The sequence below is a fragment of the Erythrolamprus reginae genome, chromosome 10 (genome assembly GCF_031021105.1).
Source record: "Erythrolamprus reginae isolate rEryReg1 chromosome 10, rEryReg1.hap1, whole genome shotgun sequence".
NCBI lineage: Eukaryota > Metazoa > Chordata > Lepidosauria > Squamata > Dipsadidae > Erythrolamprus > Erythrolamprus reginae.
This window is the reverse complement of record NC_091959.1, coordinates 11,806,113-11,831,716: the sequence shown is the minus strand read 5'-3', so window position 1 is coordinate 11,831,716 and position 25,604 is coordinate 11,806,113. Positions and strand designations below refer to the sequence as shown.

Below are 25,604 nucleotides of genomic sequence, written 5' to 3'. Positions count from 1 at the left end.
AGAGCCTTCTCTGTGGCGGCCCCGACCCTTTGGAATCAACTCCCCCCAGATATCAGAGTTGCCCCCACCCTCCTAGCCTTTCGTAAGCTCCTTAAAACCCACCTCTGTCGTCAGGCATGGGGGAATTGACATGTTCCTTCCCCCTAGGCTTATAAAATTTTTGTATGGTATGCTAGTGTGTATGATTGGTTTTTAACTTGTGGTGTTCTTAAAATTAATTTAATATTGGATTTGTCTTGTATTGCTGTTGCTGTGAGCCGCCCCGAGACTGCGGAGAGGGGCGGCATACAAATCTGATTAAACTAAACTAAACTAAACTAAATATTAAAAAACATCTAAAATCCCATCATTTAAAACCATGCAGTACACGCATACCAAACATAAAATGTAAAAGCCTGGGGGAGATGTTTCAATTCCCCCATGCCTGGTGATACAGGTGGGGTCTTAAGTAATTTGCGAAAGACAAGGAGGGTGGAGGCAATCCTAATCTCTGGGGGGAGTTGATTCCAGAGGGCCGGGGCCGCCACAGAGAAGGCTCTTCCCCTGGGGCCCACCAAACGACATTGTTTAGTCGACGGGACCCGGAGAAGGCCAACTCTGTGGGACCTTATCGGCCGCAGGGATTCGTGCGGTAGAAGGCGGTTCCGGAGGAGAGAGAGACAAAGGAAGAGGCTGGGTGAGGAGAGCAGAGGAGATTAACATAGCATAGAGTAGCATACCGTAATGCAGAGTAGCATAGACTAGAGATATATTCCCTACATATCTTGAGAGCTCAGCCCCTCGCTGCCGTTCTGAGGGATGGGCGCCTGGTTCGTTATAAATAAACAGGAATTGGCCAAGACTTGGAAACGAAAATGCCAACTACCCATGGGCATACAAACCTCGAAGGGCAGGGATCCATGTTGCATTCTTTCAGCTTCGGTTTGGGCTTCTTGTTTTCGGGATAGTAGTGGCAATACTGATCTGGGACCACTCGCTTGGAACGGATATCCACACACTCTGCAGAGTTCAGCTGATAACCTAGAATGGGAGGAGAGGAGGGCCATATCTGACGATCAACGAGGCCAGTGATGGCGAACCTTTCTTTCCTTGGGTGCCGAAATAGCGTGCATGTGGGCTATTGCCCATGTGCGAGTGCCCATATCCATAATTCAATGCCTGGGGAGGGTGAAAACAACTTCCCCTGCCCCGGGAGGCCCTACAGAGGCTGGAAATGGCCTGTTTCCCAACTTCTGGTGGGCCCAGTAGGCTCGTGTTTCACCCTCCCCAGGCTCCAAAGGCTTCCCTCCTCCTTCCCCCCGGAGGCTCTCTGGAAGCTAAAAACGCCCTCCCCGAGAGTCTCTGCATGAGCCAAAAATCAACTGGCTGGCACACATATGCACGTTGGAGCTGAGCTGGGGCAACAGCTCACACGCCAGCAGATATGGCTCCATGTTCCACCTGTGGCACCCATGCCATAGGTTCGCCACCACTGAACTAGGCCTAACTCTGGAGAAGGTGCAGAAAAGAGCAACCAAAATGATTAGGGGACTTGAAACCAAGACTTACGAAGACAGATTGCGGGAACTGGGCATGGATAGCCTAGAGAAAAGGAGGGCCAGAGGAGACATGATAGCTGTATATAGGTACTTGAGGGGTTGCCACAGAGAGGAGGGGGCCACTCTATTCTCCAGGGCACCGGAGGGCCGGACGAGGAACAACGGCTGGAAGCTGACCAAGGAGAGATTCAACCTAGAAGTAAGGAAGAACTTCCTGAGGGTCAGAGCAATCAACCAGTGGAACAACCTGCCTGCGGAGGTTGTGAACACCCCAGCTCTAGACACTTTCAAGAGGAGATTGGACTGCCGTTTGGCTGGGGTGCTTTAGGATTCCTGCTCAGGCAGGGGGTTGGACTTGATGACCTGCAGGGTCCCTTTCAACTCTAGCAATAAAAAAATAAAAAAATATTCAGTTCCCCACTTCTCCTTCCAATGCCTAATGCCTCCTCTGTTGTCAGTCATTGGCTCCAGTCCTCAGCAAGAGCCGCTGTATTTAAAGCCACCTGCGCGCAGCCGTTCTCCAGTTCGTTCTTGTTCTTCTGCCTCCTAATTGCTGTTTAATAAACCTTGTTATTGATTGCTTGGCTGGTTTTAGGACAGTGATGGCGAACCTATGGCACGGGCTCCACAGGTGGCACGCGGGGCCATATCTGCTGGCACGCGAACCATTGCCCTAGCTCAACTCCAGGGTGCATGTGTGTGCCGGCCAGCTGATTTTTGGCTCACACAGAGGCTCTGGGAGGGCGTTTTTGGCTTCCAGAGAGCCATCAGGGGGATGCGGGAGGGCATTTTTACCCTTTAGGGAAGACTTTGGAGCCTGGGGAGGGAGAAACATGAGCCCACTGGCCTCACCAGAATTCAATTTAATTCAATTCAATTTATTAGATTTGTATGCCGCCCCTCTCCGAAGACTCGGGGCGGCTCACAACAACAATAAAAACAGTATAACAATGGAACAAATCTAATAATAAAATTACATTAAACAACCCCAACAATTTAAAAACCATACAACAAATACATACCAAACATAAAATATAAGAAAGCCTGGGGGAGATGTCTCAATTCCCCCATGCCTGGCGATATAGGTGGGTCTTGAGTAACTTGTGAAAGACAAGGAGGGTGGGGGCCGTTCTAATCTCCGCGGGGAGTTGATTCCAGGGGCCTGGGGCCACCACAGAGAAGGCTCTTCCCCTGGGGCCCGCCAAACAACATTGTTTGGTCGACGGGACCCGGAGAAGGCCAACTCTGTGGGACCATATCGGCCGCTGGGATTCGTGCGGTAGAAGGCGGTTCCGGAGGTTAGAAGTTAGGAAACAGGATGTTCTGGCCTACAGAGAGCTTCCGGGAGGTGGGGACAGGTGTTTTCGCCCTCCCCAGGCATTGAATTGTGGGTGTTAGCACTCGCATCATCGCTATTCTAGGAGGATCTAACACCCTCCATTTGTCTTTTTCATTAACCATGCCTTACGACACTGTCAAAGAGAGTGGCATACCGTCCACAACCACGTCATACATTTGCACAGCGGTGTGATCGCAACAGCTGCTTCCCTTGTCAGTTACACACGTCTTTCCCGTCCCCAAGGCACATTCCCACCTGCTCTGATTCCCCCATGATGACAACCAAGCCACCGGAATTTGCCTCGACCTTTTTGTAACCCTCTCAGTGGTGGCAGGCGGCACTTTGGGGGAGACACAATTCCCTCCTCTTTCCGTCAACAAAGGATCCAGGTTTTCAAAAGTGAATGGTTGAGCAGGCAGCGCTCAATGTATGACCACAAATTGAGCCTACCACTCACGGTGTTAAACGAATTAAAAAAAACTTTGCTAAGCGAGTTTGTCCCATTTTACGACTTTTTTTGCCACGTTCGTAAAGCGAATTATTATTATTATTATTATTATTATTATTATTATTATTATTATTATTTATTAGATTTGTATGCTGCCCCTCTCCGTAGACTCGGGGCGGCTTACAACAATAACAAAGACGATGTAAGAACAAATCTAATAATTTAAAAAACACTAAAAAACCCATTATTAAAAGCAAACACACACACAATCATACCATGTATAAACTGTATCGGCCCGGGGGAGATGTCTCAGTTCCCCCATGCCTGACGGCAGAGATGGGTCTTAAGAACTTTACGAAAGGCAAGGAGGGTGGGGGCAGTTCTGATCCCCGGGGGGAGCTGGTTCCAGAGGGTCGGGGCCGCCACAGAGAAGGCTCTTCTCCTGGGTCCCGCCAAACGACATTGTTTAGTCAACGGGACCTGGAGAAGGCCAACTCTGAGGGACCTAACTGGTCACTGGTATTCGTGCGGCAGAAGGTGGTCCCAGAGATATTCTGGACCGATGCCATGGAGGGCTTTATAGGTCATAACCAACACTTTGAATTGTGACCGGAAATTGATCGTGGGCGGGGGTTCCAACTTTATTTATTTATTTATTTATTTATTTATTTATTTATTTATTAATCAAATTTGTATGCCGCCCCTCTCCGCAGACTCGGGGCGGCTTACCGCCGCTACCAGTACTGATGCGCGTGCAGCTCTGGGGGATCGGCGCACATGCGTGTCGAAATGAGACCTGGCCTATGAGCCTGCACAGGAAGCAAAGTTTGCGAGAAGACACACGAGCGCTGGAAATTGACTTAATTTTCTCTTCCCTCTCAAAACCTCATTATTCGTAGTTCTATAGACTGAATACTTAGTTTTATTTTTATTTTATTTATTTATTTATTTATTTTGTCCAATACACAATGAGGGCTTTAGTGGGTATATATCTATATACACATAGTAAAATACATGATGAAGATTATAGAGGAGATACTCATAGTAAAATATATCTAAGAAAGAATAGAAAAGAAGATATAGTAATAGAACATATCAATGAAAGAATAGTAGAAGAGATATAGGAATAGAAGAAAGGTATAGAATAGAATAGAATAGAATTTTTATTGGCCAAGTGTGATTGGACACACAAGGAATTTGTCTTGGTGCATATGCTCTCAGCGTACATAAAATAAAATATACATTTGTCAAGAATCATGTGGTACGACACTTAATGATTGTCATAGGGGTCAAATAAGCAATGAAGAAACAATATTAATAAAAATCTTAGGATATACGCAACAAGTTACAGTCACACAGTCAACATGGGAGGAAATGGGTGATAGGAATGATGAGAAAAACTAGTAGAATAGAAGTGCAGATTTAGTAGAAAGTCTGACAGTGTTGAGGGAATTATTTGTTTAGTAGAGTGATGGCGTTCGGGAAAAAACTGTTCTTGTGTCTAGTTGTCTTGGTGTGCAGTGCTCTGTAGCGACGTTTTGAGGGTAGGAGTTGAAACAGTTTGTGCCCTGGATGTAAGGGGTCAGTAAATATTTTCCCCGCCCTCTTTTTGACTCGTGCAGTATACAGGTCCTCAAGATATAGGAGAGCAATAGGACAGGGGACGGAAGGCACTCTAGTGCACTTGTACTCCTGTTGGTTATGACCTTTAAAGCCCTTCATGGCATCGGACCAGAATATCTCCGAGACCGCCTCCTGCCGCACGAATCCCAGCGACCGATTAGGTCCCACAGAGTGGGCCTTCTCTGGGTCCCGTCAACTAAACAATGTCGGTTGCCGGGCCCCAGGGGAAGAGCCTTCTCTGTGGCGGCACCGGCTCTCTGGAACCAACTCCCCCCGGAGATTAGAACTGCCCCTACTCTTCCTGCCTTCCGTAAACTCCTTAAAACCCACCTTTGCCGTCAGGTATGGGGAAATTAAACATCTCCCCCTGGGCACGTTTAATTTATACATGGTATGCTTGTGTGTGTGTCTGTTAGTATATGGGTTTTTTTAAAAAAAAATCTTTAAATATTTTAATTAATTGGATTATTATGATTTGTTTCACTTGTTGTGAGCCGCCCCGAGACTTCGGAGAGGGGGCGGCATACAAATCCAAATAATAAATAAATAAAATAAACAGTGTGTGGCAGCAGAAAGAGAGAAAAAAGCCAATACAATTCTACAATTAAGAGAGGGATACAATCAAGATCATGGGAGGTATAATACTACTCTATAAAGCCTTAGATAGACTGCATCCAGAATGTTGCATCCAGTTTTGGTCACCAGGCTATAAAAAAAGATGTTGAGATTCTAGAAAAAGTGCAGAGGACAGCAACCAGGATGATTAGGGGGTTGGAGGTTAAAACATACAATGAACGGTGGCAGGCACTGGGCATGGCTAGTCCGATGAAGAGAAGGACCAGGAGAGACATGGTAGCATCTTCCAATATTCAAGAGGCTACAAGAGAGAGGAGGGGATCAAGTTATTTTCCAAAGCACCCAAAGGCCAGACAAGGAATAATGGATGGAAACTGAACAAGGAGAGATTCAACCTGGAAAAAAGGAAAGATTTTCTGACGGTGAGAACAATCAGCCGGTGGAACAGAAGTTGCCTTCAGAAGTTGTAGGAGCTTCATCAATGGAGGCTTTCAAGAGAAGACTGGACAGCCATTTGTCGGAAATGGTGTAGGATCTCCTGCTTGGGTGAGAAGTTGGATTAGATGACCTACAAGGTCCTGTCCAACTCTATTAATCTGTTACCTGAGTTCATCTCATTTCAAAATCTATCTACATTAAAGAAGCAGGCACACCATTTTCCTGAACTTCTTTAGGGTTTGGAGGTTGAATCTCTGGCGAGGTCTTAAAATCTATTGCAAGCTTCAATGCTAATAACACAGAACTTGCAAAAGAAAAAAGAAAAAAAGAAGGAAGGAAGGAAGGGAGGGAGGAAAGAAAGAAGGAAGGTAGGAAAGCGGAGAGGGAGGGAGGAAGAAAGGAAGGGAGAAAAGAAGGAATGAAACAAGGAAGGAAGGAAAGAAGGAAGGAAGGAAAGAAGGAAGGAAGGAAGGAAGGAAAGAGAGGGAGGAAGGGAGGAGAGGAAGGAAGGGAGGAAGGAAGGAAGGAAGGAAAGAGGGGAGGGAGGAGAGGAAGGAAGGAAAGCGGAGAGGGGGAGGAAGAAAGGAATGGAGAAAAGAAGGAATGAAAGAAGGAAGGAAGGAAGGAAAGAAAGAAGGAAGGAAAGAGGGGAGGAAGGGAGGAGAGGAAGGAAGGAAGGAAAGAGGGGAGGGAGGAAGGGAGGAGAGGAAGGAAGGAAAGAAGGAAGGAAGGAGGGAAAGAAGGAAGGAAGGTAGGAAGGAGAGGGGGGAGGGAGGAAGGGAGGAGAGGAAGGAAGGGAGGGGGGGAGGGAGGAAGGAAGGAAGGAAGGAAGGAAGGAAGGAAGGAAGGAAGGAAGGGGGATGTTGATGGAGAAGGACAGCATAGAAATCTAACAAATAAATAAGATGTCCAGAAGCAAAAATCTTGGATTTTTCTCTGAACCCCTTCCAAAGCATGCTGACTAAAATTTGCACGCAGCTTGCCACGCTATGAGGTAGCTCACAGAAATGTATCACTGGCAGATTTTCCTGTGGCTTCAGGCAACACCAAAAATAATTAAAACTGGAAGCCACAATCACTAAAAAGGAGAGCCAAACCCACCGCTCGGCCCAGCCCTGCAAAACCACAAATATTTTTAGCCTGGCTCCTCCGTGCTCAGCAACAGGAGGCAAAGACAAAGAAAACACAACTCTCAAGAAAGCCGCCTGGTGCAAAGCCCTCCACTCCTCCACTCGCAACACAACACCCTACGCAACTAGACTTACAATCCTAGGTTTAGAAAGCTTAGAACTACGTCATCTTAAACACAATCTAAGCATAGCCCATAAAATCACCCACTACAATGTCCTTCCAACTACTTCAGCTTCAGCCACAACAACACACGAACACACAACAGATACAAACTTAAAAATAAACTGCTTCAAACTCAACTGCAGAAAATACAACTTTAGTAACCGAGTGGTTGATGCATGGAACTCACTACCTAACGCTGAAGTATCATCCTCCACCCCCAAAACTAACCTTAGACTATCCACTGTGGACCTCTCCCTATTCCTAAGAGGTCAGTAAGGGGCGTACTTGACAAAATGAATGAATGAATGAATGAACGAACGAACGAACGAATCTATGTAAGAATCCTATGTAATTTTGCGTGGTTTCCTTGGGATTTATTTTATTTATTTATTATATTTATTTATTCATTTGTCCAATACACAAATACATAGGAAGAAAAATAGACATGTGATAATATAAAAGAGGGTGAAAGTGAACTTAGAGGAGAGGATATATGAAAGGAAGAGAATATATAAGATAGGTGAAAGAAAGGAAAGACAATTGGACAGGGGACAAAAGGCACACCAGTGCACTTATGTACGCCCCTTACTGGCCTCTTAGGAACCTGGAGAGGTCAATCGTGGAGAGTCTAAGGGAGAAGTGTTGGGGGTTAGGGGTTGACGCAATTGAGTCCGGTAATGAGTTCCACGCTTCGATAACTCGATTGTTGAAATCATACTTTTTACAGTCAAGTTTGGCGTGGTTTATATTAAGTTTGAATCTATTGCGTGCTCTTGTGTTATTGCGGTTGAAGCTGAAGTAGTCATTGACTGGTAGGACGTTGCAGCATATGATCTTGTGGGCAATACTCAAATCGTGTTTTAGGCGCCGTAGTTCTAGGCTTTCAAGGCCCAGGATTGTTAGTCTATTTTCGTAGGATATTCTGTTTCGAGTGGAGGAGTGAAGGGCTCTTCTGGTGAAATATCTTTGGATGTCTGAGATGTGATATGGGTTCCAGACAGAGGAGCAGTAGTCTAGGATGGGTCTGGCAAAAGCTTTGTAGGCAATTACAATTCAGGAGGTAGAGGAAGGGAGAGAAACTTACTCATTGGGAAGGGCAGGCTTCTTTGCAAGGTGATGTGTGTGTGTGTTGGTTTTTAAGCAAGCAAAAAAAAAGCCCCCCCTCCACCGCCCCAAAGAACAAACTGCAACATGGAGACAAGCAAGCAAACATTGGCCAAGGTGAAAAAGCCTGCAGGGTTACAAATCAAAGTTTGCTAATGAAGCATCACACAAAGGAATGCAACCCTCCCACCCACCCCCCCGGAAGAAAAATTGAGCACTGTAATAATTTTAAACGCCCTGCATTCAAATCCGTTGAACAAGTAAAAGAAGTTCCGGATGTTAAAAAAAGGTAAACGCTGAACATTTTCGATCATTTATTGCAACCCAGCTGCATTTTATGGGACGCACATGGCTTGTGAAATCCCTCCGGGACTCCGCGGCAGAGAATCGAAGGCTGTTTTGGACAAATAATGTCGCTGAATGACAGATAGCCGCTCATTTACTCCGCCCTTCACTTGGTTTTGTTTTGAAAACGATGGTCTCCAGAAAATGTTTAAGTCATTTATAAGCTTGTGAAAGAAGCCAAATGGGAGTTGACAATAGGCTAAACAACCTTACGTGGGAAGCATTTAGGCCGAAGCCAAGAAACAGAGCAACCTTCCTAAAACACACTATTAAGATTAATGGCCAACCTATATTTTTGGCTCATTCCTTACTTAAAGAGAGGGAACGAGAAAAAAAACCCCAAAACAAAACAAAAGCAGAGGAAGAAATAGATTCTTTTGCGAGCCCAAGAGGGCTGCTTCTACATTTTGGCTTTCGAGGCTGATACTACAAGTTGGATTGCACTTTGCGTAGGTGTGTGTGTATATAGAGAGTCCTCGACTTATGATCACAATTCAAGACCAAAATGTCTGTGGCTAAGCAAGACAGTGAAATGAATCTTGCCTCATTTTGTGAACGCTGTTGCCACTAAGGAATCATCGCAGTTGCTAAGTTAGTAACACAGTTGTTAAGCGAATCTGGGTTTCCCCATTGAGTTTGTTTGTTAGAAGGTCGGAGTAGAGTAGAGTAGAGTAGAGTAGAGTAGAGTAGAGTAGAGTAGACTAGACTAGACTAGAACAGAACCGCCTTCTGCCGCACAAATCCCAGCGATCGGTTAGGTTCCACAGAGTGGGCCTTCTCCGGGTCCCGTCAACAAAACAATGTCGTTTGGCGGGGCCCAGGGGAAGAGCCTTCTCTGTGGTGGCCCCGACCCTCTGGAACCAACTCTCCCCGGAGATTAGAACTGGCCCCACCCTCCTCGCCTTTCGCAAGCTCCTAAAAACCCATCTCTGCCATCAGGCATGGGGGCACTGAGATATTCTTTCACCCTAAGCCTTTACAATTTATGCATGGTATGTTTGTTTGTTTGTATGTATGTTTGGTTTTAGAATTAAGGTTTTTTTTAGCTGTTTTGTATTGGATTTACATGCTGTTTTTATTCTGTTGTTAGCCGCCCCGAGTCTGCGGAGAGGGGTGGCATACAAATCCAATAAATAATAATAATAATAATAATAATAATAATAATAATAATAATAATAATAATAATAATAAGTGGTTATCCAACATCTTCTTAAAAACTTCCAGTGTTGGAGCATTCACAACTTCTGGAGACAAGCTGTTCCACTGATTAATTGTTCTAACTGTCAGGAAATTTCTCCTTAGTTCTAAGTTGCTTAACATTGCTTGTTGTTCTACCCTCAGGTGCTTTGGAGAATAGACTGACTCCTTCTTCTTTGCGGCAACCCCGGAGATACTGGAAGACTGCTCTCCTGTCTCCCCTGGTCCTTCTTTTCATTAAACTAGTGGCGCACCGTTCCTGCAACCGTTCTTCATATGTTTTAGCCTCAAGTCCCCTAATCATCTTTGTCTATCTTTTCTGCACTTTTTCTAGAGTCTCCACATCTTTTTTAAATCGTGGCAACCAAAACTGAATGCACTATTCCAAGCGTGGCCTTACCAAGGCCTTATAAAGTGGCATTAACCCTTCGTGTGATCTTGATTCTATCCCTCTGTTTATGCAGCCTAGGACTGTGTTGGCTTTTGTGGCAGCTGCTGCACACGGTTGGCTCATATTTCTTTTCAACAGGCAGGATTTCGTGTTTGACAGCCATCCTGAATAGATCAGTAGTATATGAGCCGGGGTGGCGCAGCAGGTAGAGTGCTGTACTGCAGGCCACTGAAGCTGACTATAGATCTGAAGGTCAGCGGTTCAAATCTCATCACCGGCTCAAGGTTGACTCAGCCTTCCATCCTTCCGAGGTGGGTAAAATGAGGACCCGGATTGTGGGGGCAATAGGCTGGCTCTGTTAAAAAAAAGGGCTATTGCTAACATGTTTTAAGCCGCCCTGAGTCTAAGGAGAAGGGCGGCATAAAAATTGAATAAATAAATAAATAAATAATAAATAAATAATAAATATGCCTTAACTAGTGCAAATGTGAAACTTCTGTTCTCCTTTTTAAACACAGTACAGGGAAGGGACTGGAGTTACAACACTACACCAATTTACCGCATCACTCACAAATCTCACTCTGAAAGATATACCTATATCTATATTGCTATCGATATCTATATCGCTATCAATATATATGTGACGTATTATTGATGATAATGAAAAGGAAGGGAGACTACTATAGATCACAAATGCTGTGATTTCGCTGAGGCTTTCCTCGCTGGGAAACCCCACCTCCGGACTTCCGTTGCCAGCCGAAGCGTCCGTTTTCGCGCTGGTGGGATTCCCCTGCTGGGATTCCCCTGCAGCATCGCACAATCCGGAGGTGGGGTTTCCCACGGAGGGGAGCCTCAGGGGAATCCCACCAGCGGGAAAACGGGTGCTTTGGCTGGCAATGGAAGTCCGGAGGTTGGGCATCCCAGTGGAGGTGGCGGGTTCGTAAGATGAAAATAGTTCAGAAGAAGAGGCAAAAAAAATCTTAAACCCCGGGTTCGTATCTCGAAAAGTTCGTATGACGAGGGGTACGTAAGACGAGGTATCACTGTATATATCTTCACATCCATAGCTGCAATGCTCCCAAAGCCACATGCATTACTCACCTCCTCCGCATGTCACCGTGCAAGGGAAGAATTCCGTCTGTCTCCACTGGTGGCTTATGGGCTGATAGAAGAAAAACTGAACCATGCTATCTTTGGCAGCAGCATATCTGGCCTAAAGAATCCCATTACAACACATTAGAAAGCTGCATGTTGGCAGTCCTTTCTTTCTTTCTTTCTTTCTTTCTTTCCTTTCTTTCTCTATCTATCTATCTATCTATCTATCTATCTATCTATCTATCTATCTATCTATCTATCTATCTATTAGATTTGTATGCTGCCCCTCTCCGCAGACTCGGGGCGGCTCACAACAGTGATAAAAACAATATATAATGACAAATCTAATAATTAGAATCTAAAATAACAATTGTACATTTAAAAATCTAAAAGCAAGGAACCCCAATATAAAAAACATACATACAGTCATATCATGCACAAAAACTACATAGGCAGGGGGGGATGTCTCAGTTCCCCCACGCTTGATGACAGAGGTGGGTTTTAAGGAGTTTACGAAAGGCAAGGAGGGTGGGAGCAGTTCTAATCTCTGCAGGGAGCTTATTCCAGAGGGTTGGAGCCGCCACAGAGAAGGCTCTTCCCTTGGGTCCCGCCAGACGACATTGTTTAGTCAACGGGACCCAGAGAAGACCAACTCTGTGGGACCTAATTGGCCACTGGGATTCTGCCTTGCTTTAATTCATGCACCCAAATGCAATGCCGAAAGACCTCATGGGCAGTACCTACAGCCAGAACCTTTGAGCCCGATTGCTGAGTGAGTTATAAGAACCATGGTGGTGCAGTGGTTAGGATGCTGCACTGTATGGCTAACTCACTAGGATCTATGATAATTTTCCACATGATCAACTCACTACATAGAAACATAGAAGATTGATGGCAGAAAAAGACCTCATGGTCCATCTACTCTGCCCTTATACTATTTCCTGTATTTTATCTTAGGATGGATATATGTTTATCCCAGGCATGTTTAAATTCACTTACTGTGGATTTACCAACCACGTCTGCTGGAAGTTTGTTCCAAGCATCATAACTCTTTCAGTAAAATAATATTTTCTCACGTTGTTTCTGATCTTTCCCCCAACTCACCTCAGATTGTGCCCCTTTGTTCTTGCGTTCACTTTCCTATTAAAAACACTTCTGAACCTTATTGAACCCTTTAACATATTCAAATGTTTCGATCATGTCCCCCCCTTTCCCTTCTCTCCTCCAGACTATACAGATTAAGTTCATGAAGTCTTTCCTGATACGTTTTATGCTTCAGACCTTCCACCATTCTTGTAGTCCGTCTTTGGACCCGTTCAATTTTATCAATATCTTTTTTGTAGGTGAGGTCTCCAGAACTGAACACAGTATTGCAAATGTGGTCTCACCAGCGCTCTATAGAGCGGGATCACCCTCTTCCTGTTTGTTATACCTCTATCGTTCCGAACTGGCAGGAACCCACTTCTGGTTCAAAACCATGTTTTTATATCTTTATTTTTTTATTTCTTTAATTGTGAGGTGGGACGGCAGAAGTCTCTCTCTTTCTGGATCCCACAAGTGGTTGATGGGGTACGCAACATATCTTTCCTGCCTCACTGGGTGGGATGGGCTGATGTTACAACAGGAACTTCCAGGACAAAATTTTGGCACATGACGAAGTGTCTTACCTTGATAATGAAATCAGCTCCAAGAGGCCCTGGGATTTTTATCGTCTCTCTCTCTGGGCTCTTCTGAAATTCAACCGTTGTGTTTTCAACAATGTACATTCCAGGGGCGTTAAAACTGTGTTCTCCAGTATCACCCTGCAGTGTCTTTGATTCAATCACTAAAAAGCATAAGGAGGGGGAATAGATATTATCTTTTAGCAGATTATGATGACCTGGGACAAACATTGCGAAATTACAAAATCAGTGGCAATTAAAGAAAATCATTACAAGATGCTTTATGGATGATATCTTGCACCATCACGAGGAGCGAAAATTAACCCAAATTTAAATTCGAAATGTTGGAAATGCAACAAAGAATTATGCACCTTCTTTTATTTGTGGTGGTCATGCCCCCAAAGAAAATGGATTCTGGAAAATAATGCACAAATGGCTACTGGAGATAACAAACACAGAAATAGAATTTAGAACGGCTGCAAGAATATCATATGCACAATTTTGGAAGAATAAAGCAGCAGGTAGAGTGCTGTACTGCAGGCCACTGAAGCTGACTTGTAGATCTGAAGGTCAGCGGTTCAAATCTCATCACCGGTTCAAGGTTGACTCAGCCTTCCATCCTTCCGAGGTGGGTAAAATGAGGACCCGAATTGTGGGGGCAATAGCCTAGCTCTGTTAGAAAAAGTGCTATTGGTAACATGTTGTAAGCCGCTCTGAGTCTAAGGAGAAGGACGGCATAAAAATTGAATAAATAAATAAACAAATAAACAAACAAACAAACAAACAAATAAATAAATAAATAAATAAACCGATTCTGCCAGAAAACTATTATAGACAAAATTTACAGGTGCGATAGATAGATAGATAGATAGATAGATAGATAGATAGATAGATAGATAGATAGATTGATTGATAGGTATGCAGGTAGGTAAAGAGAGAGAGAGAGAGACAGACAGACAGACAGACAGACAGACAGACAGACAGACAGACAGACAGACAGACAGACAGACAAATCTAATCTAATCTAATCTAATCTAATCTAAACTAAACTAAACTAATCATTTTAAAGTATTACCAAGCGAATTCCAGGAACAGAAAAATACAGAGATTTTCTGGAAAAAGCAGTCCAGAAAAAAAAACCATGTATCTTTTTGATCCAGACAAGTCTCCCAAGTAAGAAATCTGCCCTTGTACATGATACTCACACATGCAAATTCTATTTTAGAGTTTAGGCAAACCTCAAGCACACCTGAAGTTAGCCTTTCTGAATGGATCACAATTTATATTCAACAAGGCTATTGTTTCCCTGTTCTTTAGACAGTGTTTTAGGCAGAGCTGGCTGGGCAAATCCATTATTCAATATAGGAAGGGAATCATAAATGAGAGGCCAGAGGCACCAATATCACACAAGGCCATTGAAATTGCCTTTTTGATCACAAACACACTGGCGCGTGAAAGGCACCAATCGCCTGCAAGTGTATTTATTGCTTTTAGTTCCTCCAAGCTGACACATACGCTATTGGTGTGGTCAGGAAAGCAGAAAGAGGATTCCATCAGCTGCTTTAGATGTGGGAGAGAGGATTGATTAGTCATCGCTCGGAAGAATGTGCCAAAAAGAAAAAAAGAAAATAAAAAAGAAATAGCAACTTCCATCTTGGTCTGCTTGCATATCTGGACAACGTCAGCATTATCACGCAAATCACCATACATTCATATTATTATTATGAGAGTTGGAAGGGACCGTGCAGGTCATCTAGTCCAACCTCCTGCTGATGCAGGAGAGCCTACATCATGCCAGTCCAATAGCAGTCCAGTCTTTTCTTGAAGGTCACTAGTGTTGGAGCGTTCATCACCTCTGTAGGCAAGCCGTTCCACATCCCCAAACCCCCAACACTTTACCCTTAGATTATCTACGGTTGACCTATCCAGATTCCTAAGAGGTCAGTAAGGGGCGAGTACAAGTGCACTAGAGTGCCTTCCGTCCCCTGTCCTATTGCTCTCCTATATCTCCTATTCCTTTCTTCTATTCCTATATCTCTTCTTCTATTCTTTCATTAATATGTTCTATTACTATACCTTCTTTTCTATTCTTTCTTAGATATACTTTACTATGAGTATCTCCTCTATAACCTTCATCATGTATTTTACTATGTGTATATAGATGTATACCCACTAAAACCCTCATTGTGTATTGGACAAAATAAATAAATAAAATAAAAATAAATATTCCAATAATCACTTGTCTCAGCTTTACAAATTACCTCGAGACGGCATATTCCCCTGGATCTTAAAAGGAAGGAAATAATGCAACGGCACCCTTTATCTCTTGATAAAGGGTGCCGGTCCAAATTTATTCTTGGTCTAATTCCAATCAAAACAGTGGTGTTAGAAAAGAGGGATAGAATTGGTCCTCTCTGTCTAGACAGAAGTATATTCAAACTCATTTGTTGTAAAGGAAGTCATTCATCAGATGTCCCTTAAAAATACAGCAGGCATTATTTTAAACTACACTTAAAATTCTTGGAATCCTTCAGAGGTAAAGAGATCTGGTAATACATAAACAATAACAACAACAGAAGCTGTTAGCAAGAGCAAGAGCACTTTTATATACCACTTCACAGTGTTTTACAATCCTCTCTAAGAGGTTTACAGAGTCAGCATATCTGCCATATTGCTGGCAGCCGGTGATCAGAAGAAGTCGCTTGCACTACTACACTCTAACCACTGCACCACCGAGGCTCTCTGGTATATCTTGGGATCTTAATTGTCAGGCTAAAACTACAGTTCTACTTTGAATGATTAATCAGGAAAAGGTCTTGGAGCAAATATGCCCATGTCACACCAACACTCCGCAGTCTGCATTGGTTGCCGATCAGTTTCCGGTCACAATTCAAAGTGTTGGTCATGATCTATAAAGCCCTTCATGGCACCGGACCAGAATATCTCCGGGACCGCCTTCTGCCGCACGAATCCCAGCGACCAGTTAGGTCTCACAGAGTGGATCTTCTCCGGGTCCCGTCGACTAAACAATGTCGTTTGGCGGGACCCAGGGGAAGAGCCTTCTCTGTGGCGGCCCCAACCCTTTGGAACCAACTCCCCCCAGATATCAGAGTTGCCCCCACCCTCCTTGCCTTTTGTAAGCTCCTTAAAACCCACCTCTGTCGTCAGGCATGGGGGAACTGAGATATTCTTTCCCCCTAGGCTTATAAAATTTATGCATGGTATGTCAGTATGTATGATTGGTTTCTTAAATTGGGGTTTTTAAAATTAACTTAAATATTAGATTTGTTTACATTGTAACGCCCGAGTCTACGGAGAGGGGTGGCATACAAATCTGATTAATAAAATAAATAAAGAGAAATGTATCAAGCCACCTTTCCATCGCTTAAAAAGAACAAATTCAGTGTTAAGATGAATGAGACAGAGAGATCAACAACAAAATTACCAATCTTTGAAAGCTTTTCTAGAGATGTAGATTGTCACCAGTGTTCCTTTACTGGCTAGATTTGGCACTTAAAAGGGGCTGTGGAATCTCTGTTATGTCATGTTTTATGCTGTAGGGGAGCTGGAACAATGGGCTTTGTCTGAAATCCAATCTGTTGGAATTCATAAATTTTTTCACTCTTGCATTGGCAGTTCTGTGTTAGCAAAAACTTCAGAAGAGAAAGATTTAGGGGTAGCGATTCCTGACAGTCACAAAATGGGTGAATAGTGTGGTCAGGTGGTAGGGAAAGCTAGTAGAATGCTTGGCTGCATAGCTAGAGGTATAACAGGCAGGAAGAGGGAGATTGTGATCCCGCTGTATAGAGTGCTGGAGAGACCACATTTGGAATACTGTGTTCAGTTCTGGAGACCTCACCTAGAAAAAGATATTGATAAAATTGAACGGGTCCAAAGACGGGCTACAAGAATGGTGGAAGGTGTTAAGCATAAAATGAAAGATTTCATGAACTCCATCTGTATAGTCTGGAGGACAGAAGGGAAAGAGGGGACATGACTGAAACATTTAAATATGTTAAAGAGTTGAATAAGGTTCAGGAGGGAAGTGTTTTTAATAGGAAAGTGAACCCAAGAACAAGGGGGGCACAATCTGAGGTGAGTTGGTGTAAAGGTCAGAAGCGACATGAGAAAATATTATTTTACTGAAAGAGTAGTAGATGCCTGGAACAAACATCCAGCAGACGTGGTTGGTAAATCCACAGTAACTAAATTTAAACATGCCTGGGATAAACATAGATCCATCCTAAGATAAAATACAGGAAATAGTATAAAGGCAGACTAGATGGACCATGAGGTCTTTTTCTGCCGCCAATATTCTATGTTTCTATGCATTACTCCTCAAGAAGTAACATAAGGGTTAAATAATAATAATAATAATAATACTGTAATAATAATAATGATGATGATGATGATGATGATGATGATGATGATGAAAAAAGCCCCCATCTCCAAATCCTCAAACCATGTACTGCATTTCTTTTTTTTTAATACTTATAAAGAAAAGTAGGGAATTCACTTGCAGGACTAACCACTTAAAATGCAAGCTTCTGTCATTCAGAGAAAGAAAAAAGAAATTTACATAGAAACATAGAAGTCTGATGGCAGAAAAAGACCTCATGGTCCATCTAGTCTGCCCTTATACTATTTTCTGTATTTTATCTTACAATGGATATATGTTTATCCCAGGCATGTTTAAATTCAGTTACTGTGGATTTATCTACCACGTCTGCTGGAAGTTTGTTCCAAGGATCTACTACTCTTTCAGTGAAATAATATTTTCTCACGTTGCTTTGGATCTTTCCCCCAACTAACTTCAGATTGTGTCCCCTTGTTCTTGTGTTCACTTTCCTATTAAAAACACTTCCCTCCTGGACCTTATTTAACCCTTTAACATATTTAAATGTTTCGATCATGTCCCCCCTTTTCCTTCGGTCCTCCAGACTATACAGATTGAGTTCATGAAGTCTTTCCTGATACGTTTTATGCTTAAGACTTTCCACCATTCTTGTAGCCCTTCCTTGGACCCGTTCAATTTTGTCCATATCTTTTTGTAGGTGAGGTCTCCAGAACTAAACACAGTATTCCAAATGTGGTCTCACCAGCACTCTATATAGCGGGATCATAATCTCCCTCTTCCTGCTTGTTATACCTCTAGCTATGCAGCCAAGCGTTAAATTTAGCATCTTTCAGTTTGCTTGCAACTAGATTCTTGTAAGTTCATGAACTTGGTTATCTGGCATTAGCCACTTGTGAAAATATTGACTTCTGGTTATGTTGCTTCTATGGCAGGGGGATTATTTTCAGAGAACGCTGGCTTACTTTGGATTCGATATCCTTAATACGTCTGGAAAGCCTACAATATCTTCTAACAGACCCTCTCCTTAGCTTCAAATCCATGTACTCATCCCCTGAAACTATTTAAATGTTAAACAAAGAGAATAGGAGAAGAAAAATACATCTCTTTGCACTGGTAGCAAAATCCATTATTTTCAACTGAGTTGGGAGCAGGCTTGCAATCTTCATCGCTCCCATGTTTGTACATAAAACAATCACAAGTGGAATGGGTCCTTGTGGATAGTAAGCAAGGAAATACTAAATTGAATTTGTTGTCAAGGAGACTGTTTTACCAACTATATATTATATATCTCACTAGACTATGTTAAAATAAGCTGTACAGCAATCGCACTTAGACTTATATACCACTTCATTGTGCTTTACAGCCCTCTCTAAGTGGTTTACACAGTCAGCCTATTGACCCCCAGCAATCTGGGTCTTCGTTTGACCCACGTCAGAAGGATGGAAGGCTGAGTCAACCATGAATCGGTCGGGATCGAACCCGTGGCAGTCGGCAGAGTTAGCCTGTAATGCTGCACTCTAACCACTGCGCCACCCCTGCTCAGTTGGGATGGGCAGCAAATAAAAGAAACAAACAACCAGATAAGTAAATAAGTAAGTAATCATCTTTCTATCTATCTATCTATCTATCTTTCTTTCTTTCTATCATCTATCTATCTATCATCTATCTATCATCTATCTATCTTTCTGCCATCTATCTATCTATCTATCTATCTATCTATCTATCTATCATCTATCTATCTTTCTACCATCTATCTATCTATCTATCTATCTATCTATCTATCTATCTATCTATCTTTCCATCCATCCATCCATCCATCTATCTATCTATCTATCTATCTATCTTTCTATCATCTATCTATCTATCTATCTATCTATCTATCATCTATCTATCATCTATCTATCTTTCTACTATCTATCTATCTATCTATCTATCATCTATCTTTCTATCCATCCAGCCATCCTTCCATCCATCCAGCCAGCCATCCTTCCATCCATCCATCCATCCATCCATCCATCCATCCATCCATCCATCCATCCATCCATCCATCCATCCATCTATCTATCTATCTATCTATCTATCTATCTAATTTGTATGCCATCCAACTCCCGAAGTAATCTGTAAGTAAGTATGTAAGTAAGTAAGTAAGTAAGTAAGTAAGTAAGTAAGTAAGTAAGTAAGTAAGTAAGTAAGTAAGTCCATACCAAGTTGTGCTGGTCCCTTTATAGTAATTCTTGCACTGCGACTTCCATGTGGAACAGCAATGATGGTTTCTTCCCCTAAAAAAATTAAACACACTGATTCAAATAAATTGTTTTACAAGATAATGATCATTCACAAAATATGATGCAGCAAATGTTCCTTTTATTTTATAAACACAGATGCTATTCAATACATTGTCCTAAAGTGAATTTCTAAATGAGGCTACTATTATATTACATGTGGGTATGTAAATTCATCCATTGGATACTTATTTTCTATACACCCTCATAAGATATTAGTCAGTAAAGTCTTAATGCTCAGACTAGATATCAAATTACTACACTGAATTAAAACATGAACAAATTATTCTGTGCAGAATGCTTCCTAGTAAAAACAATTAATGACTGCTTACTTAGATTTTGTTCACAATTTAATTCCTATAGGTAGACACGAATCAGCTACCTAAGTCCTAAAAACTTGCAATTTGCTAAAGGTTAAAAACAACACAAACCCAAATTAGACTCTTGAATCTGTCAACTTAAGACTCTTTCTAAATATTTTCATTTATTTATGTACAGAAACTTTCTACAGTTGTCTACATCTGGCTTTGCAGATGTAGCGACAGCGATAGCCTATATTTCAATGTACTCTTGCAGAATCCATGGGGAAGCTCTTAAGTTGAGTGGCCATTTATAATGCTGCTAGCAGGGCTGCTATTTAAAAAATGTGACAAGAAGTTCAAAAGCCATCTTGTGGTGCCACATCCTTCACGTCCTTGCTCAAACTGGCCTTAGCAATAGTTTTGTGTCCCCCTGAACTTGCAGTTATGATGTAAAAGATTTTATTAGTTCAGCAACAACATTAATTTTACATTTAATGGAAAGGGAAGGGAAAGGAAAGGAATGGAAAGAAAAGGAGAAGAAAAAAGAAAGGAAAGGAAAAGGAGGAAAGAAAAGGAAAGGAAAAAGAGGAGAGGAAAGGAGAGGAAAAAGAGGAAAGGAAAGGAGGAAAGGAAAGGAAGAAAGGAAAAGGAAAAGAAAGGAATTTGGGTAAAGGAAGAGATGGGAGGAGAGAGGAGGTGGCTACAGCTACAGCTCTGGAATATGGGACTGACTTTCCCAACAACATCAACAAGCCACCATCAAACAAGCTTCAATCATTTTGTAATAGTGACACTAACTTAAATAATTTTGCTACAATTAAAACAACCTTTAAAGGGTTTGGTAGGATTAAATAAGCATGTACGATTTTGTTATAATTAAATAAGCATTATTAATTTGTTGTGTTAAATAGGTGCATTTCATATTAATCATTATTTTACAAATGTATTCATCTTTTTTTAAAAAAAAATCCTATTAGTGGTCTGCAGGACTTTAAATGATGAATTAGGGTCAGTGGGATTTAAAACTATGACCTTGGAGTTCCCTGAGGTCCAAAAGGTTGGGGACCCCTGATCTAGTGCACAGTACCAGGATGAAGGATATTTTGGCACATGGGTTCAAGAGATCTCTGGTTTATCCATGCCTCAAGTCTTATCCAGCTGTTCCTATACTCACAAGGCAACTCCGAGTGCTGCCTCTGTAGAATATTCTCGATGTTTTTCATGGAGGGTGACATTAAGATCTCTAAATTTGTTTCTTGTCTAATGAATATTTCTTTATTTTCCCTTTTACTTAAGTATGTGCTTATTGCATTGATTTGTAACCAATATAAAAGCATAAACAGGTAACATATATAGAGAATTATTACAAGCAGAAGAACAAATAGTAAAAGGGTTGACGAGATATTGGCAGGATGAATTAGAAATTGATGAATGGGACATGGAAGGCATAATTGAAAATATTAAAATAATTAAAAACACAAGAATAAGAGAGATGAGAAGAAAAATGTTACATAAATGGTATTATACACCAGTACAATTATCACATTTTCAAACAACGAAGAAAGGAAATTGTTGGCATGGGTGTAAGGAAAAGGGAGTATTTATGCATATGTTTTGGGAATGTAATAAAGTTCAAAAATTTTGGAAGTGAATAAAATTACGAATGGTAATTGGAAAATAACCAAGGAAGCAGCATTATTGATAAAAAATAGTGAGGTAAAAGAATATGAAGAAATCAAAACTGCAGCAATAGAAAGTGCCCAGGCAACCATAGTGCTTGGGTGGAAAGATGACAATAAATGGACGATAAAAAATTGGTGCAGATATATGGTGGACCACATTCACTATGAAATTATGGAAATTAGACTACATAATTATAATGAAAAGAAATTAGCAGGGAGAAGGTCAAAAATTATATATTAACAACATCAGTAAGCGATGCAAATGTAAGAAATAAAATTCAATCACTTTATAAAGAATGAACAATGTAACCCAGAGATGAAATAAATGAAGGATACAAAATTGAATCTTCCCTGGTGAAGGGAATTTTTATTTTTCTGTTTGGTGATGGTACACTTTATGCTTTATGGTTTGTTTTTTGTAAAATTTAAAAAAAATCAATAAAATTATTTTTTTTAAAAAAAGAGGGGGACATTAACAAGCTCCCTGGGTTCTCAGCATGAACCCCAATCTGCCACCAAAAGGCATGCCATCATCAGTTACCGAAACAAAAACCCTTGTATTCTTACACAGCAGCATACGGAGGCTTTGCTAAGCCCTACAATATTATTAAATCAGTCAGTAAGAAATATTGTTGTTTTTAGAAATGGGGGAAGGATGCAGAAGAGCCTACTCAGTCCCTCTATTTAAGAGGAGGGGAAAGCTACAATCATGTTTTACCATTTCCATTCTATTTCATTTATGAACAGTCAGCTTTGCTTGGGGGTAGTGGAAGATTTTGAGTGTTGGGGCCAAAGGGAAGGGATATTATTATATTATGTATTGTATATTTTATATGTTGCGAGACGCCCTGAGTCCTCGGAGAGGGGCAGCATAGAAATCCAATAAATAAATAATAATAAATAATAAAGGGTATGTTTCTGCTAATGCAGATGAATATAATAATAATTTTAAAATGCTCAAAAAAATAAAAGGAACACTTAAACGACAGAATATAACTCCAAGTAAATCAAACTTCTGTGAAGTCAAACTGTCCACTTAGGAAGCAACACTGATTGACAATCAATTTCACAGGCTGTTGTGCAAATGAAATAGTTGTGCAAATGAAATATTCAATGCGAATATTTCATTCATTCAGATCTAGGATGTGTTATTTGAGTGTTCCCTTTATTTTTTTGAGCAGTTTATTTTTCTGATTAAGGGAAGCATACTATTTAGGATGCAGGAAGTAATATGTCTGCTCTGTTTTGCAATAGTCGGGATGTGTTTGGAAAACTATAACCAGTACTCTGTAATCTTCAAAGGTGCATTAGCATTAACTAGCTTAGGTCAACAGGAGGTCTGTAGGGCAGTGGAATAGACCGGAAAGTGGGTTATGTAAGAAATGGTAGAGTTTACCCAGGGAAGAAAATTGGTGATATTTAATTTCCTTTCAAATATTTGAAGGAGGATAATGCAGAAAATGAAATGACAACACTCCTTCAAAGATTTGTTCTTGTTGTTATTGTTAGTTGCAAAGTCGTGCCTGATCCATCACAACCCAGCGACCAATTAGGTCCCACAGAGTTGGCCTTCTCTGGGTCCCGTCAACTAAACAATGTCATTTGGCGGGACCCAGGGGAAGAGACTTCTCTGTGGCGGCCCCGGCCCTCTGGAACCAACTCCCCCCAGAGATTAGAATAGCCCCCACCCTTCTTGCCTTTCGCAAGCTTCTTAAAACCCACCTTTGTCGTCAGGCATGGGGGAATTAAGATATTCTTTCCCCCTCGGCTTCCACAATTTATGTATGGTACATTTGATTGTATGATTGGTTTTTAAAATAAGGGTTTTTAGCTTCTTTAGTATTGGATTGTCGCACGTTGTTTTTATTACTGTTGTTAGCCGCCCCGAGTCTACGGAGAGGGGCGGCATACAAATCCAATAAAATGAAATGAAATGAAACCCCATGGATAATGTTCCTCCAGGCCTTCCTAAGAACATAGAACATAAGAGCATAAGAAGCCCCATGCTGAATCAGGCCAAAGCCCATCGAGTCCGGCATTCTGTGTCACACAGTGGCCCACCAATTGTCCATGGGGATCTTGAGCAGAAAGAGGAGGCCAAACCCTCCCTTTCCCTTGACCCCCCAACAAATGGTACTCAAGGGAACCCTGCCTGTCTCAACCAACATAGAGGCGGCACTTGGACATCCGTTTCTCTATCTTCCTCTGCGGTCCATTTAAGCTCACGCCGACTGCTTCAGTGACTTTATCCAGCCACTTCATTCTCTGTCATCCCCTTCTTCTTTTGCCCTCAATCGTTCCCAGCATTAGGTCTTCTCCGACCCTTCAAGAATAGGAACCGAAAATAATCAGTGGAAACAGCAGGAAAGTATGTATGTTTTGATATTAGGAAACACCCAAATGGGGCAGGACTTCAGGCGGTGTAGGACAAAACCCGAAGAGAGCGCAGATTCTCTCCCATCAAATCTTGTTAGCTTAGCTACTCACAGGAACTCTAGGCTACAATACACATTGCAAAGTTGCATCAGGTAAGACAGGCCCCATGGAAGACATAGAGCTGTCAGGACCACGGACAGCGCAAAGCAGATGCAACAAGTAGGAATATTCAGATACAACAATCCGTATTCCCCTTACGAGACTTGTTCAGGAACAGGCCTGCAGGAGAGAGCAAATCTTTAAAGGAAGCCCTTGTGGTCTGCTGTTAATATTGCTCCACCCCATAAAATGCATTATGTGCTTTCCTAAAGCACCTATCAGTATTTAGCCTGGGAAAGAAGAGGAAAGACGGGAATTCTGTAGATCTCTAAAAGGTACAAGATTACAGCATAAGTCTTCCTCGTGACGAACCCAAAGACATAACCGTTTTGGAGACAGATGTCTGCCTGGAATTCTGTAGATCTTGGACTTTTGACTCCCCAAACAATATATCATTACTAGAAGAGCCCTCCACTCGTCCACTCGCAACAGAATACCCTACGCAACGAGACTTACAATCCTAGGTTTAGAAAGTGTACAACTACGTCACCTTAAACACGACATAAACATAGCCCATAAAATCATCTGCTACAATCTCCTTCCTGTCAACGACTACTTCAGCTTCAACCACAACAACACACGAGCACACAACAAAGTCTTCGGAGAGGGGCGGCATACAAATCCAAGTAATAAATAAAATAAATAAAATACAAATTTAAAGTAAACCGCTCTAAACTCGACTGCAGGAAATACGGATTTAGTAATCAAGTAGTTGATGCATGGAACTCACTACCAGACTCTGTAGTATCATCACCTAACCCCCTAAACTTTACCCTTAGTCTATCCGCTGTTGACCTCTCCTGATTTCTAAGAGGTCAGTAAGGGGTGTCCATAAGTGCACCAGAGTGCCTTCCATCCCCTTTCCTAATGTTTCTTTTTTACTAGTATCGTGTATATAAATATTATTATATCTTTGTATACCACCAATCTTGGAGCAAAACATAGTGCTAACAACATTACTGGTACTTTTCATTTTTGATGGTAAATCAGTGGGAATATATCCATTTCTTTTATCTTTAAATAGGCCTTTAAATACTGTACGTATATTCTATGGTTATAAAATGTATATTTTAAGGTAAAAGAAATGGATAAATGCTTACAGACTTATCATATATATGAAAGTAAAGTAGATTAGTCTCATGGAGAGAGAGATGGCAAATGAATATAACAAATATATGTATATCTGTATGTTTAAGTTGGAAGGGACCTTGCAGGTCATCTAGTCCAACCCCTGCCCAAGCAGGGGACCCTACATCTGCCTTTCCCTGGGATTGAATTCATAACCTCCTGATTGTGAGGCAAGCTCCACTTAGTATGTGTGTGTGTGTTTGCTGAGTGAATACAAAATCTGGATAGGCTTTTTAAAGCATCAACATATGCTGTACAATGCATATATGT

The 25,604-nt window shown here is 41.8% G+C and overlaps 1 protein-coding gene across 1 annotated transcript in view; it reads right to left on the bottom strand.

The window, feature by feature from the left end:
- The window catches only part of LOC139172808 (ADAMTS-like protein 3), a 183,230-nt gene that overhangs the window by 10,580 nt on the left and 147,046 nt on the right, over positions 1–25,604 (bottom strand). The window contains exons 8-11 of the mRNA XM_070762031.1: positions 19,610–19,684; positions 13,055–13,212; positions 11,394–11,505; positions 882–1,020 (exon numbers count right to left, since the gene is read on the bottom strand). Coding sequence (XP_070618132.1) covers positions 882–1,020; positions 11,394–11,505; positions 13,055–13,212; positions 19,610–19,684 — 484 coding nt within the window. The remainder of the gene's footprint in view (positions 1–881; positions 1,021–11,393; positions 11,506–13,054; positions 13,213–19,609; positions 19,685–25,604) is intronic.